At 36.4% G+C, this 21,304-nt stretch overlaps 1 protein-coding gene across 4 annotated transcripts in view; it reads right to left on the minus strand.

Annotated features, from left to right (window-relative positions):
- Positions 1–238: 238 nt before the first annotated feature.
- LRCH1 (leucine rich repeats and calponin homology domain containing 1) overlaps positions 239–21,304 on the minus strand; it is a 217,736-nt gene continuing 196,670 nt past the window's right edge. For 2 of the 4 annotated variants that reach the window (XM_003341353.4, XM_007495432.3), the window contains one exon: positions 239–2,672. In XM_003341353.4, coding sequence (XP_003341401.1) covers positions 2,562–2,672 — 111 coding nt within the window. In that variant the 3' untranslated portion in view covers positions 239–2,561. Of the gene's footprint in view, positions 2,673–10,721; positions 14,114–21,304 lie in introns of those variants that run through there. The other 2 variants (XM_001378971.4, XM_003341352.4) reach the window with 1 other exon arrangement.

Consider the following 21,304-nt stretch of genomic DNA (forward strand, 5'->3'; position numbering starts at 1 on the left):
TGGCTTATACAAATATGATGCATTAATGGCTGTTCAATGATCAAAGTAATCTACATTCTAGATACTATGTTCACTTGTCCTACTGTCTATTGTCCATGTACATTTTATTGCATGTAGAATATACAAACGTTCTTGAAGACGCTTAACCAGATAAGGCTGCCCTTAAAAAAAAGGGCATATGACAAAATAAGTGAGAGTCATTGGTATTTTACAGCCAACTTCAAGGAAATACTGAAAATCAATATCAAAAGAAATATTTTAATTTTGAAAAAACCAAGATCTCTCAAAACAACGATTACAAAGCTTCATGTTTGCCAATATATACATGTAAAAAAATACTTCGCAACCCTGCATTCTTGCCCCTTGAGATGCAGCAATCAATATTCCTATTCATATAATCAATCTTTGAATGTTTCTTAAATCGTATATACTCTGTTCAAAATCTCTCTTCTTTACACCTTCTGTGCTGTCTGACACAACAGCTATTTGTGCAGCCCTGGGAAATATTAAAATACATTTAAATTTAGCGTTAAAGTGCACAGTACATCGTATAGGAGGAAACGATTTGCTCGCCGCCGATCCAAATTGCTCTTCGGCAAACACCTCTTCTTTAGAACAGAAGCTTCCGCTTTGGTTAGAGTTAGTGAACGTTTTAATGCACACACTGTCCTCCCAGTCAATCGCTGCTGAGTTCCTCGTTAGCATCCTCACCAGTTGCTGCTGCCGCCCAGTGATGAAGAAGATGACGGACAAGAGGGGCAACGTGCTTGGCATTCATTCACACACGTTCAAGACTTTGAAAGAATATCGGAATATCGGTCTCTGCAAATGCAGCGCCAGAGTGAACACACAGGAATGGGCTAAAATAGGCTGTAGTGTGATTGAAACATAGCTGATACTTTCAAGCCACGATTTTTGCTTCTGTATATTTTCCTCGCTGGTTCTGCTCTAGTGCTCTCTATTCTCCCTCCGCTCTGCTGCTTCCCAAACCTACACTTGCATAGCTCCCTGGGTCTTAGTTTCCTCCTCTGTAAAAAGGGGTTGGACTAATTCCCTCATGAGGTCCCTTTGAATTCTCCATCCTAAATTCTACGGATCCTAAACCTTCTTATTTTGCTACCTCTACCAGACGCCCTTTGAACTACATGCAGCATCTTCACGTGGCTGGCCTGAGGACTCGAGATTCACTGCAGGGGTTTCAGGACAACGAAAAGGAAATCTTGTATTCTTAAGAACTGCCTTGAAACCCTAAAAAAAGTCCCTTCCTCCCCAACCCCTGCCCCAGCCCATCCACTAAAATAAAATAAAATAAATTTTTTTTACATCTCACAAACTTTTCCTTTTTTAAAAAAATTGGCAGTTATAAAAAGTATCACTCTGCTGAATTCAGGTGCAGTGGACCTTCAATGAACTTTGACAACCCAGTCAAACGTTTCCCCTTTTATGCTGGGCCCACTTTTTGGTTAAAGAGTAAACTTTTTATCTTTACTTTCCTGTGCTGTTTTCTCAGTATCTGCCTCTAGTGCTGAACTCTTTTAAGTTACCCAGGTTACAGTGCAAAATTATATTTCAAGACTCATGATACTAACTCCTATTAGTTGTGTTAAAAGTTTAATGTCTTGTGCATAGTAAAAATAAGTATCAATCCAAAAAAATAGTTGTTCACATTTTGTCTTCAAGTTTAATCTTTCCTTTTTTCATCACAGCTATTTACAAATAAATTGTGGGTGCTCTCTTGATTTAAGTCAATTCATTAGCATGGGGGACAACGGGACTGCTGGAATGTAAGAAATTGAATGGAATGCAGAAATATAAATTAGGCTGATGTTCCACAAACCAAAATATGAACAATGCCTCCCCAAGAAAACAGCTGTCATTGAAGCACCTATTTTTGTTGATTTTTTAAAAAATCATATTCACTAGAAAACATGATTACTAAAGCCTAGACCTACTGCACACCAAATAGGATAGAAAATAACTAAATATTTATAATATTAAAATAAAGTGTTTAACCACAAAAAAGCAGTAATAAAATACAGTTTCCTAATTTACATTTTGCATCCAAAGGATGAATAACAACTTACTAATAAATAATATTTATATAAATATTTTGTATGTTCTAAATAGTTTTTAAAAGGCAATGGGTCTGAAGCAACATCCTGAAAAAATCTGATGGTGAAAACCCCTAACTCCCCTCCCCCCAATATGTATGAGTTTGGTACTAATAAAATGAATGCATTTGGCTGCAAAAACAGCTGTCCTTGGTGCTTTGGTAAAGGCAGCGGGTGAATATGAATAGAAGGGAGGGAGAAAGCTCCATACATTGGAAGTGCTCATTTCTCAACAGTTGCTGGTTCTTGGTGGCAACACTCCTGGCTAGTCTCTTGGCTAGATTTCAGATTGGAAAGGAAGAATCTCTCCCTCCCAGTGGAAGTATTTTCAATGTGCTTCTGGACTGACAATTTGGAGGAGTGCTGTGGGAAGGGAGTAACTGAATTCAGGAGCAAAGTCCTTGACCTCTGGTGGAGAAGTTGGGCTGATTTACAGGAGAGATGGTGGTTTCATGTGAACAATGCCTTTGTTATAGTGACATCTAGTAATGCTTGAACTGTAATGCTCACTTTGACGAGGCCTTTTTCCTCAAGGATGTGATGCGGTAGACAAAGTTTTTCCTAAAAAAAAATGGGGGAAAAAAGAAAAAAGAAATCATTTGGTGACCTGATTCTACTACTCATGTCTTATGGCATATAAAAAGTTAAGCTTGCTACTCAAAAAATTAAGAACAATCATATTTATGTAACCCCAGAAATATGCCCTTTCCCATTTTCTAGAACATTTATTATTCATTTCTCCAAAATGCTGTTCTCGGTTTTGATGGCATTTCTGTAAAGTTTCTTAATTGGATTTACTTAGGATGACATAATATGTCTGAAAACTTAGAAAATGTCTATTTGAAAAGGTTGAACTGGACATGATCTGCCAGACACTACAAATATTGAGGTGAACTTACTTTGTCAGAGAAAAGCTTTGCAAACAGTCACTTACCTGGTCCAAGCAACCCAAATAATTTGGCCAAGATGAATGATGTGCTGTTTTCATTTACAGCACTGACCGTGACCTCCTGAGAGCAGGCAGATATCTTGGGAAAACTTGGGTGAGCTGTCATTGAAGCACCTATTTTATTTCCTTACTTGCAAGGCTATTTCTAAATATATAATTTTAATTCAAGTCTTCAAAATTCCCCAACCCCTTCGTTCCCTAAAAAATTTCCACAGCTCATCTAAGGCTATACTGTATGGCTTGCTGGTTTGGCATTTTGCTTTTCCTTAGCAGCTCAAAGAGTTAGAAAAGAACCCCGAGGTCATCTAGTCCAATCTTTAGCTAAAATATAAACACCCTTCACACTCTGACCTTTAGTCTTCTAACTTTCCTGGCTGGGGACAAGATTAGTGAGAAGCTTATTCTTAGTTTTCTTATCTACAAAATATGATAGTTGGATTAGATAATCTAAAAAGTCTTTTTTTTTTTTCGGCTCTAAATCCTAGATCTAAAACTCTGACCTTATAAGGCCACTCATTCCAGTATTAGACAAGTTTAAGTTTTAGAAATTAATTCTTTATTTTGAATTTGCCCATGCATACTGACAGCAGAGTTCACAAGAAGCCTCATAGTGTACAATGGCCCATCTATAACAATTCAGACTTCTTTTAGCAAATCAGAATTGTGGGGATTGAAATAAGAGTATCTGGTCAGTCCTGTTTCCATATCTTAAATTGCCATAGATGAAGAGTTCTCTATCCTTTAAAGAAAATTCTGTTTAATACGAACAAGGTATCTTTTACCTTGTAGTCATACCTACATTCTCCAGCTTTATGGGATCTGAACTCAATTTCCTATAAATTCCACTCTTCACAGAATTATACCTGCCAGTTGTAAAACAATATGAATCTTAGGCACAAACTTTTTAAAAGATTCATACCAACAGGTGTACTTCAGACACTATATAACCTATTCTGAAATAGCCAGTCTATGGCATCCTAAAAGGATAACCTATTTCTCTCTGTCTGTCTCTGTCTGTCTCTGTCTCTGTCTCTTTCAAGTTGTACCAAAATTATAAGATGAGCTAGAAAGGAGAAAGTTTACAAAATCCCACAGAGAATGTCCTATTCATTTTACCAAGTATCACAGTGAGGAAATTTACTGAGCATGGAAATTCATGGACGCCCGTCTTTCGGTTTATTACTTAGATGCACTCATACTTTATATCATCACTGAAGCTGCTGACTTCATAAAGCCAGGGTCCCAGCCTGGTTAGTACTGCCAACACTGTCATCAAATATGAAGAGGATTAGACTAAACAGTAAATCACACTCACCTCTCCCCTGGGGCTCAAGCTGAAAACTGCTAGCCTCAGCTTTCCCTTCTTTATCTTTCCCAAGAGGGGAAAGTTAGGAAATTCATATTTTTTTCTTGGAAACAAACAGCTAAAGACAATTAAACTTTACCCTCAAAGCTGGACCCAAGGGCAATGAATAATATGGCCAGAGAAAGATATTTGGTGTTTGATGTTTCCCTGGTGAAACTGGAGCTGAAGAAGTCTAGCTCAGGAGGCTTCCTGGGCCTGATTTAGTGCCAGAACTCAAAAAAGAAGGAATGAGAATTCAGCTGGAGAGACTTCCTTGGACATCAATTTCTAAGGCTCTGGAAAGGGGCACAATATCTGGCCTGGAAAGAGCAGCCTCTCTTCTTAATCTGGGGCAAATGCATCAACCTAACCTTCACTAGCCTTCACTCACAGCTGCTTTGCTTCCCTCCAATTGAGCAATTTCAGAGTAAAGTCTATTTGGATGTTTATGATCACTGGCCAAAACTCCTACTGGAGTAAGTGTATCTGATAAACCAGCTCATAGGGCAGAGTAATAGAAGGAAGAGAATTGAGTAAGTGACCTAGGTTTTAGTCCTGGTTTCTGGTAGGAGGCAATGGGGTATGGTGTATAAGGATGATATTAGAAAATAAGTATTTTTTTATTAGTTTAGAGATAAGAAGTAGAGAAGCTGGCTTGAGAAAGAACTAGAGTTTGAAGCAGAGCTGAGACAGTGTTAATTTGAAATGTTGACAGTTTAATGGTTTTTCTGTGACAATTACTCTCTCTGGGTGGGGCACTTGGCAAAGTCACACACAGAGACTTGCTCTGAGGGTTTTGAGGTAACATTTTTGACCCCCCCCTCTTTCTTTCTCTGCTATCTATTACTGTCTTTATAGATTAACTTTGAGAAGACCAAAGAAAGAGCTAGTCTTTGGTTTGGACTCTGAGTCTGCTAAGGCTCAGAGTCCTAACTTGATTCTTGTTGAGACTCAACATGGTAGCCGCCTTTGTTATTTTTATAATTTGGAGGTAAAGTTAAGAATTATAAGGACAATAGTATAGTTTATTGTAGACTAGGGAAAATTTGGTTTAGTCGGATCAGGAAGGATTAGTGTAGCTTGTGAAACACAGGAGAAGTGGTTCCTTGTGGAACCAGGGAGTTTTATTTGGGTGGAATTAGAAACCTTAGAGTTAGAAATCCTTTTATCTTTATATATTTCAATAAATATTATATTTTTTATAGCAAGAGTCTCTTTAGCATCCTTGCACCTGGCCCTGAAGAGAAGTTCATTTATGAGCTTCACTTCACTGGTATAAATTGAGGATACTTTAGGAGTGCAGCAAGCAGAGTATATGAAATCAGTTTATAAATCAATAATCAAATCCACTGCTTTATTAGTTTTTGCACTCATCATTTTATTTTTACAGGTGGGAAGGACCCTGAACTTATAATCAGTAGAGTCTTGACTCTGACCCTTTATAATTAGTTAGCAGTATGATCTTCCACAAGTGGCCTGACCTCTCTGAGATGTAGTCTTATAAGAAGAAAGATACAAAGCAGTTTTGAAAACCTTACAATTAGTTCTATTCTACAAACGTGAATGAGGAGGACATCAGACAACTCGCTTAATTGTCTTAGTCTAAGTTAAAAGGGGCAACTTCCAGAAAATATAATTTTAGAGAAAATTAAAAAATTTTAAAGGATAGAAAAGAAGCACTTTTAAACACCTGGATGGATAATGTTGAAATTAATCAATCAATATTAAATTATTGATAATACTAAATTATTAATACTAAATTATATTTAAAGTTTGAAATGCCAGGAGGCTCAAGGAGTTTCATTTTCTATTCTTTTGTTAAAATAAATATTACAACCAGAGAACATTCTGTTTGACATGTAGGGAGTATAAAGGGAATGGAGGCATGGAAGAATGCTGGCAAATTATCCTTATAATTTTATGCTAATTGTTGTAGAAGGCCCTTAATTATTTAGAGCTCAGAGGCACCATAGAGATCATTTAGTGAAATCCCTTAATTTTATGGATTAGGAAACTTCTATCCAGAGAGGTGAGGTGGGCAAAATGTTTGTCCAGGGTCAGCCAGATACTTAGGAATAGAAACGAACTTATAAAAACTCCCTTGGTGGCTAACAAGTCTGAGGCCTGAAGACTTTTAAATGTGGGAAGACGTTTCTCCTGAGTCTACATATTGTTCACCTAAAAGCACTTAAAAATGTTGGCATATTCTGGGGTGATGTGAGGATTCCACATCCCTGGAGAAAGTCCTGGACATAAGACGTGTGTGACCAAAAAGAGATACAAGCAGATATGCATTCACTGAGAAAAGAATTAGCCCTCGCCCACATTTTATCAACTTGTCATTTTACCCAAGGCCTTGGAGACAGAAGGAGCACACAAAATGCTTCAGGGAACATTTTGTCTCCAAACGAGGAAAATTCCAGTGATCAGGCATAATTCTGTGACTGTCAGTCACGCACATATAAGAAATCAATTATAATTATGCAAGAGATAAGAAACTAATTAACTACACGTTAACCAATTTGTTTTCCAAAAAGTGATTAAGCAATCAGAGACTGGCAAGATTAGTCTACTCGGAACAAGGAAATTATTTTTTTAAAAAGAAAGTGAAAATTCCAGGACATAGGACTCTCAAGCCTATAGCAGTATACATGAGGGATTCTAATGGGGGGAGACATCAGCAGGGAATGGCATCACCACCAGGAGGAAAAGCAGAGAAAGTCAGTGAGGGTTGATTGTACTTCTGGGGAGAAGTAAAAGCTGCCTGAGGATGACTTCTCAATGGTAATGGAAATAAGCAGGGTGTGAGATTAAAGTCATGCTTCTCTGGCTCTCAGAAATGGCTTCAAGAGGATCAGACGGGGAGCCGCGTCTATTTCTTACTGTTTCATTGGGGGAATTAGAACTTTGCCTTGATGCAAGTTGATATGGCCAAAGCTTCTCGGCTTATAAGACAGATCTCAAGGAATTTTAGCTACCGATGTTAAAAAGAAATTAAATTATTTGTTATAGTTAGAAAGTTTACAAACATTCAGACTAGACCAATATCATGTTTTTTTTTTATTTAAAACGTATTTCGAATTTGTAAGTGCTATTGTTATAATTTGCTTTGGAAACCCAATGCCATCATGAGATAATAACGAAGCTAAAGGGCTATGAGGTAATATAACAAATCACTTTTGTCCACAGCCAGTTTGACAATGGCTGACTGGCCAAGATTATAACAATTCAGTGAAGTAATGTGAATAGAACTCAACAATGAGGTCTGCTGGAGGAAATCAATGTTAGTGAAAACCTTGTTCATTCTGATTGATCCTAATTCTAATGGCAAAATAGTATGGGCTTAGGTAAGAACCCTGAATTAAAATGAGGGATAATTCGTTGTATTATTTGTTTACAGGGTTGTTGGGGGAAAAAAAGTATTTTTCAAGCATAAAGTCCTTATGTAAATATAAGCTATGACTGACATTCTTTTGTAAGAAATAGTGAGCAAGATTTGCAGGGACTGAAAAATGATTTTTACATTTAGTTTTCTTTGGTTCAAATCTCCCTAAATTAAAACGAGGGATAATTCCTTGTATTATTTGTTTTATAGGGTTGTTGTGAAAAAAGTATTTTTCAAGCATAAAGACCTCATGTAAATATAAGCTATGACTGACTTATAAATAGCTGTATTCTTTTGTAAGAAATAGTGAGCAAGATTTGCAAGGGACTGAAAAATGATTTTTATATTTAGTTTTCTTTGGTTCAAATCTGACCATAGACAAGTCCTGGGTGTGTGATCCTGGGCAAGCCACTTTCTCCCACTGCCTAATCCTTACAGCTCTCCCACTTTGGAACTGATACTCAGTATTGATTCTTGGACAGAAGGTAAGGGTTAAACAAATTGTTTTTTTTTCTTAAAAGCTTTCAATTTGGAGCTTAACAGCTTCCGGTAGCTGACAGAGCCCCCTGTTCTCTTCTCCAGCCTTATCTCAAGAACGGAAAGGGATCAAGGAGCCACAACCTGGCACTTCCCAGCCAGGGTGAGGCCAGAAGGGCAGAGGACTGAGAGGCAGCTCACTGGAGGCAGAGGATTCAGCTCTTCTTTCCCCCAATCCAAACCCAAGGCAAGCAGTTTGCTAAGCTTTCCATGTTTCCATGTCTGCAGGGGGAAAAGGACAGTTTTCTTTTCTTTTCTCTTTCTTTTTTTAAATTTTACCTTCGGTCTTGGAATTTATACTAAGTATAATTTCCCAGGCAGAAAAGTGGTAAGGGCTAGGCAATTGGGGATGAGTGACTTGCTCAGGATCATACAGCTAGGAAATATCAGAATAGATTTAAACCCAGCACCTCCTGTCTACAGGTATGTCTCTCTATCCACTGAGTTATCTAGCTGCCTCCTAAAAGGGCATACATTCTGATTGGAGGAATAAGCCCCAAACACAGTCCAGGCTGCAGTTTTGAAGTAGAACTCATCTGAGATATTGTCTGGGGAAAATGTGGATTCTTGATATGCTCTTTAAATGATAACATCAGAAAAACAAGGAGAGAAAACAAGTAAATCAGTGGGTAAAACCCACAAAAAATAAATAGATTGTATAGAAACCCAAGCACAGAAACTCTTAGTTGGAAAGTGACAGTACTAGTAAAGCAATGCTGGATTCTCAACAGTGAGCTGAGCTAAAAAATATTTGTTGGCCAGTAGATGAACATTAAAAAAAAAGAATCAGAAGAAAAGGCCACGAAATCACAAGCTGAACTAAATTGTAGGTCTTCCTACACACATGGACAACGCTCACCTATTCAACACAAAAACAGAAACAGAAACAAAAAACAAACCCAGCCCTATTGTCAATAGAAAGCCCAATTCTAAACTATCTTATTATTCACGATACTATACAAGAAAGTGTGGCTATACTGGATATATGAGTTGGACATTAGCTGGGCGATCTGGCTTCAAAATTTACCAGCAGTATGACTCTCATCAAACTGTTTTACAGTTTTCTCATCTATGAAGAGAGGGAAATAATACTTTTATTTATTACCTAGTACCTCATAGCACTGTTGTTAGGAAGAACTTTGTAAGTCTTTCAGTATCATAAAAGGATGATATATTATTATTATTCTGTGATTAATTATGGGCTCTAATATTACAAGTTGAATTTTCATAGACATACATGAATGTTATTGTGATTTTTCTTTGAGGTATTTTACAAAAATTTTTATGAAAAATTGAATGGGAGAGAGGTGCACCTCTTTTAAAACAACTTTTGCAGATATTTCCAGCATTATATCAGAATTTGATAGTTTTTAGAAATTTTAACAACCCACGAGCACAGAGAACTTTAAGGTTTACAAATCACTATTTTAACAACAACAACCCTGCAAAGAAGCTACCACAAATATTATTAATTCAATGTTACAAATGTGGAACTGGGGAACAGAGTGGTTTATTAATTGCTCAGCATTACACAGCTGAGAAGTGTCAGAACCAGAATTTGGATTCAGTTCTTCTGATTCCAGGGTCCAATGACCTTTCTATAGTGCCATTTACAAGGAAATGCTGGGGGAGGCATGGGAGGTGTGAGAGGAAGGGAAGCCTTTTGTAGATATAGAAAGAATAATTTTGCCCCACTTCTCGGGCAAACCTTTGCTGCTGGCAGAAACACCAGCAATGTCTTGCTGAAGAAAATCTACTAGAAAAAGGCAGAGATGTTACAAAAGCACGGCCAAAGTGAGGATGGTCATTGGTTTCTGAGAATTTGCAGAAGTGGAAAGAACTTACAAACACATGGTAGGAAATGGAGTGGCTCACTGGGAACAGCCATACCATAAAGCCAGGAAGCAAGATGTTAGAGCAGATGCTGCTATGTGACCCAAATGACAATCATCATGCATATTCTGTAGAAACAGGACTGCAGATCAACCATGACTTATTGTCACATAGGACAGAAATAGCAGCAACTTCTGATACTTAGAATACATATGTGAAGGTGTATATTACATTAGCACTTTCATATAATGCACACAACCCCCATTGCCTGCCCAAATAAGAAGATTAATAAAAATCACCCTCTGGCACTTCTATTTGAGGTGTCTGGAGATTTCAGAAGCAACTGCTGACAAAGACAGAAAAAAAGGCAACACACAAAACTCTATAGTATGCTAGGATGCATATATTCAAGTCCATATAAATTTATCAAAGTATTTTCTGATGATATAAATAAATGATTTTAACCCAGCTCATGAACCTTAAAAATCATTTTTAAGATAATAAAAATATCCAAATAATTTGGACCTACTCAGGCACTAAAATGATGAATATGAACAAAAGTATGATTAATCAACAAACATTTATTAAATAACTACTTGGATATATAAATGCATAATAAGGTTAAGAGAAAATAATTCTTAAGGGCTTAATGATAAAGCAAATGAGATGGTTTATGAAAAGCTCAATGATATTTAAAAAAATTCAGTGCCCAAACTAGGTTTATTCACACTGTTAACTTTGTAACTCTCATGAGAAAAAAAAAAAGGGAATAATGAATTATACATAAAGAGTCACCGCCTTTGTTTCAGAGTATTAAATACTGGATCCCATGAAATTCATTTTACAACCTGGTCTAAATTTCTAAAATAATATCTCCTGATTTGAGCTCTTTTCATGGGGTTTGGTCATTATTAGACCATGACTATTTCTATGGTCTCAAAATTCCATGTGTATTCTCCTCATGCCTAGCCTTTGTAATGAGTTTTCTTGGGTTTGAGCAAGATCTAGAAAGGTTATAGAAAGACAATTCAAGCTGAAATTTGCTGAATTCCATTCTCTTATTACAATCAACTATAAACTACATGTGAAAATTCCTTACCTCATCAAAATATATCACTATCATTTCTATTGAGTTGTCTTACCTGAGTCAAATGTTGGAAGAGAATGATTCCTAGTCCATACTATATCTCCAGACAAAAACATACTTTTTGGGGCACCTTTAGTGCTGGAAGTTTGCAAGGTAAAAGTGAATAAGAGTCCATTTCTGTCTCTCTGAGGACTCATGAATGATGGTGAACTGAGAGTCACAATTACAGCCTTTATAAACACTGTCACTAAAAGGGTACATCTTAGCAAATATAGTATAAAAAAGGCTAAACATACAGGTAAGAAAAGAGCTTATGACTTCATAGGCTCTGGTGCTATAAGAAGAAAAAAAATGGAGGCATTAAAAGGGTTGGAGTTAGAAAGTGGTTCCTCTGCTATAAAACGAAATTTTAAAAAACAAAGCCACCAAATCTCAGAAAAGCTTTCACACTCAATAGGACAGTAAGCTCTGTGCATGTACCTTTCAAAATGGTTAAATGGTAGACATGAATTAGAGAGAGGCAGCCCTAGAGAGAAAATGAAAAGGTTTTAGAATATTGACTAGAGATGGACAAAGGAGTTAGTTCCATTTCCTGACCTAAGGGGATATGATGTTAAGTTTCCTCTACGACATACTATATCACTCCTGAAAAACCACCATCCATCAGAACCGCAGAGAGGAGCATCAACATACCTTCTCTTTCATGGGAGTGATGGATGAGGCACTGTGTGGCTTCAGAATATTAAATTGTTAGAACCACTGAGAGTTGCCCTGGGTACATTTGTGCAAAGCTATCAATATACCAATAAAAACTCTTAAATATCATTCAGAAAAGCATTTATTAAGCACTTGAAGGCTAATAATTCTGTGCTAGGTGCTGAACAGAATTGGGTTACAAGCTAATACAATCTGGTGTGCCTACTGGTTGTGCTGTTCAAGTAGAAAACATAACTTTATAAAAACCTGTGGCTTTGTAATCAGCACTTACTTTTTGGGAGAGGAAGGGGAAGCCTTGCCAAAAAGATGATAAGACAACGCAGTAATAGTATCCTTTTCTAACAGAAAATTAACCATTTCCCTATGTAATACAATCTGAGTTAGATCATACTGGGAGGCAAGAAAGCTGCATAAATCTCTTCTTTGAATTATTATCATTGGGTACTTGCCTAGCAGGGTTCACAGAAATATTTGGGGGAAAATATGTCTTCCTGGAAACTCCATATGAAAATTGGTTATTTTTTGGTAAGCTTAGGAGTTCATATTAGTAGAGAATAACTGTCATCTCTTTTAAATCTAGGAAAGAAATGACAACTCTAGTATTAAAATAAAATAACAGTGACAGGCCACATGTAGAAATGGAATTTAAATCAATAGGATTTAATTTCCTTGTTTTTATATAATATGGCATGCTTTCATGAGAAGGTAAGACATTCTCAGAATTTTGGCTAGGCGTGGAATACATTTTGTTTTTCTTTAATCACTTTGTCTCCATGGACCCTGTACTTGAGGCAACATCCTCTAAATCTAGTCAAGGTTTTAAGTGATTTGTTAGTGCATATTAATTAGAATTCACAGGTTTAAGGAGTACCCCAATATGGAAAGGTCTTCTTTCTTCTATTAATCTTATTATATCCTGGAATTATACTAAAAACGCACGACTAAGAATGTTCTAAATGGGTCATATTCTGAACCTGCAGAATTTAGAACCCACTTTTTTCTATCCTAATTAATTGTTAAGTGAAGCTCTCAAATACAAAACCATCAATTACATGTGTGTAAAATGTTATTTAGAAATAACACGGTCCCCCTTCTCTGCCAATCCCTCCTCCCCACAATGGCTTTGTATTAATAGCTGTCAAAGGTCTTAAGACAAGCTTAATAAGAAAGGAGGGATGGAAATGTACAGAAGTTACTGTGCCAGCAAATCCACCATTTACTCTTTTAATGACTAATTCCACTTCCCCAGAGCTTTTCTATTGAAGGGTCTTTCCTTGACCACCGTGACCACATATTGGTTTGCACATGGGCAAATTGGTCTAAACATCGCTCCAATCTAGAGAAGAATCCAGATGAATTCCCAGAAATAGAGTAATTCCTTGGGTAGGCTTTTAAAAACAGGTCAATCAGTGTTCTTCATTCTTGAAGAACTTTAGGACTGCTTTGGACTGACGCCTTGATTTTCCATCTCTAAATGGCAGCAACACCAAAAATAGCCCTCATCTTCCTAACTCTGTACTCTGGTCCTTCTTTACTACTAACCCGAAAGAAAAATGTCCATATAAAGAATCATCTCAGCTCCTTTCTTTCCTTTCTTTTTTTTTTAAACTGAATCCTTATTTTTTCCTATTCAGGTATAGATTCAAGCATTAAGCAATAAATCAGAAAAAAAAACTTGTGACAGCTATACTACTGATATCCCATAGACTCAGTAAACCAAATGTGATATAATGCATAGAGGAAAAAAAGAGAGACCTTTAATGGCATTTATGATTTAGAAGTTCTGTCCTGAAAACTTAATGTGAAAATATCTTGGCCCAAGCTTCTAAGACTATTGAAAAGATGGCAGGAGTAGAAGTCTGCAGTGCAAAGGAAGAAGTGAAAAGTACCTGAAAAAAGTCAGATAAAGCAGAATGTTTGAATGCACATGTGAGTAAACAGATTATGCTGACAGAGCATTCCAGCGATAAGTGATATACATCAACACTACAAAGAAAATGTGGACAAGACAGAAGCCTATAAGGTCCCTGGAGCGAAGGGCAGAAGTTGATTGTGGGGGTTTCTCCCCATGTGCCAGCAGAGTGTCAACAGTCTTTCGAATGTGACGAAAATCCAAGTGCAGGATGTCATACGGAGAGCAGAGGTCAGCCTATCCCGAAGGGCAGCCAGTAGAACAGAAAGAGAGTGAATAAAATTAAAAATACAAAGAGGTAACAACAGGAAAGAAGTGCAATATTCTTGGTTGCTAGTCACACAGCTTGGAATTATAAGCCTTTCCTTAAATTTCCAGGCAAAAACCTTTCCTTCTAAAAACTTTGTATAACAAGAGAGAAGAAAAAAAATGCCAGAATTTATTTTATGCAAACTAGGAGAGCAAGTTGTTTTTTATACTCACTCTTATTGTACCAAAAAGTCAAGCAGAGTGGTTCTGGACAAAGCCAGCAAACAGCAAATACTCTGTTACTGACCCGGAGCATTTTGTCTGGCTGGTAATGATGGAGGTAGCTGGGGTTAACCAGGGCTTGGAAATTTTTCAGCTCAACCTTCTTAGTAAAATAAGAAATATACTGTTTAAAGTCTGAATTTCTTTATCTCATTCAAACCCTGAATTGAATATCACCAGCCTTTGAGAAATATCAATTATTCCCATCTGAATGACTATCCTCTCTCTTTTTTTTTCACTCTTGGGTTACTGAAAATTTTCAGAGAATATTAGGGAAAATGAGTTCTAGAGACATCATTTACTCAAGACCAAAAATGAAAACAAATTTAAGTTGTTTTCCTTTGGTCCAAAAAAAATATTATTTCATCAGTATAGGGAAGTCCCCATGACAAAATTCCTCTACCAAGGTAGATCTCTTAAGACACTTGCTTGGGACCCTGAGCATATAAATGACATGTTCAGGATCACACAGGTCCTATGCATCAGAGGCAAGATTTGAATTCTGATTCTCAAAGGCTCAGTAAGAAAGTAGAGTGGTTGCTGTCTTTTGCAGTGGAAGAGGACCAAAATGACACCAATATTTCAATGAGGAATTTTCTTTATAAACGATGCAAAGCCTTCAAAATTCATGATCCATGAATTTTAGAAAATACTTTGTTACAAAGCTGTCTTTTTTTTTTAAGCCTCAATGGCTAACAGATGCAAATCACAGAAAGCTTAACAACTGTGCTGAAAAACTTGCCGAGGTTTTGTAAATTATGGAAGATACACGTTAATAAGAGATTTTTAAGCAGTATAACCAAAAACTCAAGTCAGGAAAGCATGCTGAATCTAGTTTGATTAGGATATAGAAGGGAGACAATCATTATCTTTTCTCACTGGAAACAGAAGTAACCATATGAAAACAAACTAGCACTTTGAGAGTGTCCCATGAAGAAAAGCAGCTGCTTATAGCTTTCATTTCACAGAGGGAGGGGGTAAGCAGAAATCTGCTGACCAGGGATTAGGAGAAGGAGACACATAAAACAAGGACATGCCAAAAGCATTTTCTATTGCAATATTGGGCGTAGCCAGTTAAATTTGAGAAAAATATGGGCATAAGCAAAGAAGAAAGTCCACATCTGCAAACTGAAATGTGACGTATATGTGTGTTGGCTATATAATAAAGGCAATCATTCACTCACTCAAGAGATAGAAGCATTTCCTAGTGAACTAGCTCAGAAAAATGTTTTGTGCATGCCCTCTAGTGGGTGTGAAAGAGAAATAAAGTTTTTTACAAGGCAATTCAATATGTAGGATTTCTCAAGTTTATTTCTGATAAGGTAACAGCAAATTAAACAGCAAATTCCTCATTCAAAATGCATCCTATGATGTGCAGTGATCAATCTACCTGTTAAGCAATTTTTGTATATTTGTAACTATAAAAATTTGTATATTTATAACTAAAAAAATAACCCTCTAAGGAGGGAAAGAATACGAATCATGTAACCATGGAAAATATTTTAAGTTGATTTAATTAAAAAATAAATAAATAACAATTTAAAAATAACCCTCTATCTGATCACTTATTATAGCCCAATTAAGCATACTGTTTTTTTTTTCCCAATTACTTTAAAGGAAACAAAAATAGCTATTAGAAAAGAAGCTAGTTCAGCAGAATCAAAGATACATGTGAGTGTACAGCACTCTTAGTTTAGCAACACCTCATAGAAAAAGTCAATTTGGGTTACCATAGCAATCGAAGCCTCTGTATGATGCCTGTCACATGGCCAAAGGCGTATGATCAAGATATTATAATAAATGGATGGGGCACTGCAGAAATTGGGATTTCCTGATCTTTGTGCTTTTTAAAACAGCAGCCTTAATGACAGAAATTTAAAATGTTATATTTTCTTTCCTTTTAAAAAGCTAAACTGAACAAAACTGTTAAAACAGAACACTGCACCTCACATTTATATCATATTATAATGATTGTAAGGCATTTTAAAGTTGTAGTGAGTCCACCCAGATTCCTGGAAGGAAGGAAGAGAAGGAGGCAAGTTAATTTCTATGTTATTAAAAACAAAATCACCACCTCTGAGAGGTTAAATGATTGTTCTAGGGCCAGTATATAAATAGGTGTGATGGGAGTATAATTTCAGTATAATTAATCCTATTTGCAAAAGACCCAAGTGGATTTTCCTTAAAGGGAACAAATTAGAATTAGCCTCCAAAGGTTTAATGATAATGCCAAATTTTGGTGGTCTTTTTGAGATACGGGAGTATACCCAAAACCTCAGTTCTAAAAGGTGACTATGTCTATCTGACATAAAAACATATATGAATGATTATGTACTTATGAGTTAATTTCTTCACTTAAAATTCTCATAATGAAAATATAGAGAAATCAGGTGGAAAAATTTAAAGCTTAACAGAAAAAAAATTCTTTTTTCAGATTTTATCTAAGCATTTAAATTGACAGCTGATGATGGTGAAAGTAGGCTGGCTATTTTATTTACAAATGTGATTTCTGCTGCCCCTGAAATATTTTGAAGCTAAAAGATCACTGACCAAAACTGTCCCTAAACCAAACCTATTGCTCCAAGCAAGGACACTTATTATATATAAGGAATATTTCTGGAAATAGCAAAAATATTTTGCTTTCAAAAGGTACCACAGGTGCTTTGAAGATGAGCAATTTGTGAAATAAGAAAATGATTTTGATATGATGGAAAATGCTTCTGGTCTATTGCTCTTGGTATCTGATACTGTAATCATTCAACATCAGCACACAAATTAATCTAGTCTGGGTAATGGGGGTAACTAAAAATTAAGTGTTTCCACTTAAGGATGAATAGAGATGATTTGGAATCACATGTAAATCACAATGAATTATTTTCTTAGGAAGCACATTCATAGTTATTGCCTCTCAAGCAACACCTCTGTGAGGTTATTATCACTGCCATTTTATAGATGAAGACTCTAGCACAAAGAGATTAATTGGCTTTTTTTGTAGCTCTCTGGTGACTGGTAAAAGCTAATATCTTGAAATAATCTCTGATACACTGATCAGGAATTTGACTAGTACTCCTGCTCCCTAATTTCCTGATAATATGGGGGAAAGGCTTTCTACCTAGATGGATAAATTGATTTTTCACAATTCTGTATCTTTTTTCTTTCTTTCTTAAGAATAGGTAATAGAAAAGCCTCGATCTAGCTTTGTGACTGGTTCAGCAAAAACATGATGTTTGGTAAAAATATTATAGAGGCAGTCAGGTTCATGTAAACACAATAAGCATGCCTCAAAAGAAAACAAGCGCTATTGTTATTGTTGCTCTACTGACATTACGGTTAGGGTTTTGTGACAATTTTATGGTGGCGTTTGGGTACAATGTAATAATGGCATCATTGCAAAAACAGCATTGGTCAAGGCAAAATTATGCATTTAATAAAATGTTATAACAGTTATTAAATGTAATTTATATCATAAATTATAAATAAAAATGTCAAAATGTAATAAAAGAAGCTAGATCTAGGTCTTGGTTTTTCTAGACTATGGGAATGGTCTGCTCACGTATCCTTTGAGAAATAAATCTTCCTCAAGAACCCAAAGTTACTTTATCCAGCTTTTTTGGATGCATCATATAAGTGAAAGTATATGGTGAGAGGAACAATGTTTTAATGAGTTCTAAGAGCCACGAACTCTTATCAAAGGCATGGTATGCCCATTCTTTCTTAAGCAAAAGGGAAAGGCAGTCAAGTGACAAACTAAAATATTAGAAATGTATAGTGTGCCTTGTCTGCATTGATGCAGTATGAAGTTTCTTTTGAAAACACACTAAGCAGGACCAAAATCTTGGGTGAGGGAAAACCCATCAACCATCTTTTGGTCTCAGAATATGAACTGACCCTTGTCCTCTAGGCAAAATCCACAGGGTAAATGGCCCCAATTTGATCACAGTCTTGGCAAACACATTCCAGGTCTGAGGTCACACAAATGGCAGAGGCCACGACTGTGGGGAAGTCTACCTTGTGGCCCTTTAGCATGAAAAAATGAATGGGAATGTGAAGACAACGTTTGTCCTTATGGCCCTACAGGATTTGATTTTATTATTCATGGAATATCAGAATGGAAAGAAAACAGGTCATTTTCTAGTCTAACCTCCTTCATTTTATAGATAAGGACACTGAGGCCTAGACTTAATTTTTTTTTAAATTTGATTTATTTGGTCAATTTTGAACATTATTCCTTAGTTACAAACCTACACTTGAAATAACATTCAATGTAAACCAGTTAGCAAGTCAATAGCAAAAATGGGTCTAGAACTCGGGATTTACTTCCTAAGACAATAAACAATCTTTCCAATAGATCATCTTATGTGCCAAGCCTGTGCCCTACTCCCTTTATATACTTTTGGGTTTCAACGGACAAACTAAAATATTAGAAATATACAGTGTGCCTTACGTCTCTAGCACAATGCCATACTTCACTTTTCTCCACTAACAACTCATTTGCCATGTCATTTAGAGAAAAAGACCCCAAATTGAAAAAAAAATTCTGAGATTAAAGGAAATAAATGTTTGTGAAGTTACCTATACACCAATATAAAACCATGCCCATTTTTTCCGATCTCCCAATGGCTTAGGTTCTATCCTATCTTGTACCCTTCCATATTACATTCCAGAATATGAATACCAGCTTCTTGCAATTCCTTTTCCCCAAAGGTTCCCAGGTCTCTCTTTTCTGCCCTCTCTGCAATGCCCCATGGTTTCACTTTCAACAATGTGAAGCCAGCCTTTATGCAAACTGAATGTGAAAAGATGAAAATTCTCTTTATTTCACTTTTCCACATATTCTCTTGGTCTGTGAATTAATTGTGCTTCTCAGATGGGTGTAATCTGAACTGTAACAATTTAAATCGACCATGATAAATTTATGAACTATACACCAAAGGCAGAAGCAGTCTCCCCAGGCTTATTTTAAATACTCTGTTAAAAATGCCCTCGTGTAGCATTACACACACTGGCCTGCCTCTATTCCTTCTTCAATGCCCCCAGTTGTTGTTTTGCACATCCTGAGCATTTCCTGGATGGACATTCCAGCCACCCTAGAGTAGTTCCAGCTGCTGAATTTTGTCACATAAACCTCTCTCCAGCCTCTCAAACCCAAAATAGCTATATAGCTGAGAACTTAGAAAGAAGAAGCTTTTGGCAAGTTTTTTCACTGCTGGTCTGGATTGGATCTCATTGGGATTGGAAACTTTCAGTGGGACCCTCTACCAGAGCGGATGAGCCAATATCCTAGAACTTAGGGTCCTAAAGTGTCGTTTGGGGACAATGAGAGCTTAAGAGTCTTGTCATGTCTTCTATAGTCAGCAGGTCTTAAGAGATTTCTTCTTGATTTTGAGGCTGGTTCCTTACCCTCTTCCAGGCTACATCTCTTACTACGATAGGGAGACTTAACCACAAAAAGTATGCCAAAATGTAGCAGAGTTCTATTTTCAAGTACATTTATATCCATAATTGTATAAAGAAACTCTTGTGTCTAAGTTAATGAACAGGCCAGTGACTACAGAGAAATTAGATTGAACTGTTCTATTTATAACTTATGGGTATCCTAGCATGGTTTCTTATAGAGGCCAATGGAATTAACACAGTTTTGGGTATATAAAGATACTCTAACTTTTCACTATCTGGAAAGATTATTCTAAATGTCAAATTATAATTATTTATAAAAAATACAGGAATTTTGGTGTTCATCCATATATGCACATGGAAAATTGGTATATCAGCAAGAGAGGTTTAATTATAGTTCCCAAGAGAAATAATGGACAGTTATTTATTCACACTAAAACAAGAAAAAAATACATATTTCTGATACAAAGGAAGATTATGGTGTGCAGAGGAATGACACCAGCCTTTTTACATAATATATTTCTGGAGTGATCATGGATATAGTTTTTGTTTATACCAAATGCAATAAACATATCCTTATAGTAAATATTACAAATGCTATCTTGGTATGTATCCTCTCCAGATGGTGCCCTCTTTTGATAATGGACAAGCTATAACTATAGGGGGAGGAAGATCATCTGGAGCTATCTGATTATCTGTCTGGTCACTGAAGATCATAGAATTAGAATTTCATGGGCCTTTACATGACATCTAGTCCAACACCCTTAATTTATAGATGAGGAAACTGAGGGCTTGGGAAATTAAGTCATTTGCCCGTTACATAGGCATAAGATCTTCCATTAAAAAAAATTCTTCTCATTCATTCTCTAGGATACAAAGCATGATCTGTGAAGGAACACTGTGTGTTCTGCTATGTAGCACTTGCTTTTTTCCTCTCCAGACATTCCTGTGCTCATTAAGAAAAGGGCATCACTACATAACCCACAAGTATTTAAATACATATCAAAAACAGAGGCAATAATATATTATGTGTAGCTTTCTGTGAAAAACCACTTAGTTTTCCTCAGCATATTATAAGTAAACACAAAACCAGTCCTTGGATCAGCTTATATATGGTTCCTCCTGAGTATAACAAAGTGGGTAAATTGACCAGAAGGGTCCCCAGTTTCTTTTAATGCACTACACCCTGAAAGTTAAGAGAACTCACTTCGAGTGCTTGAGTTTTCAGAAATGTTAGCAAACTCCATTGTGCCTTTTTGTGGAACTGGACTGAGTTTTTCCTTTTTTTTTTTTAAAGGGAAAACACAGTTACTCCTCCTCCAAAATAAATAACTACAGGCACTTGTTTCCATTTCAGTTTGCACTAGGGTGTGCTGAACAAATGATAAAATGCAGCAAAATCACAGCAGCTTAGGGCACTGACCAGCAGAGCTTTCAAGCACAGGCAAGAGGATATGACATTCAAATAAGGTTTTCAAGCAGCTCTGATTCTCTTATGGGAAA

Source organism: Monodelphis domestica, chromosome 4 (assembly GCF_027887165.1).
Source record: "Monodelphis domestica isolate mMonDom1 chromosome 4, mMonDom1.pri, whole genome shotgun sequence".
Lineage (NCBI taxonomy): Eukaryota > Metazoa > Chordata > Mammalia > Didelphimorphia > Didelphidae > Monodelphis > Monodelphis domestica.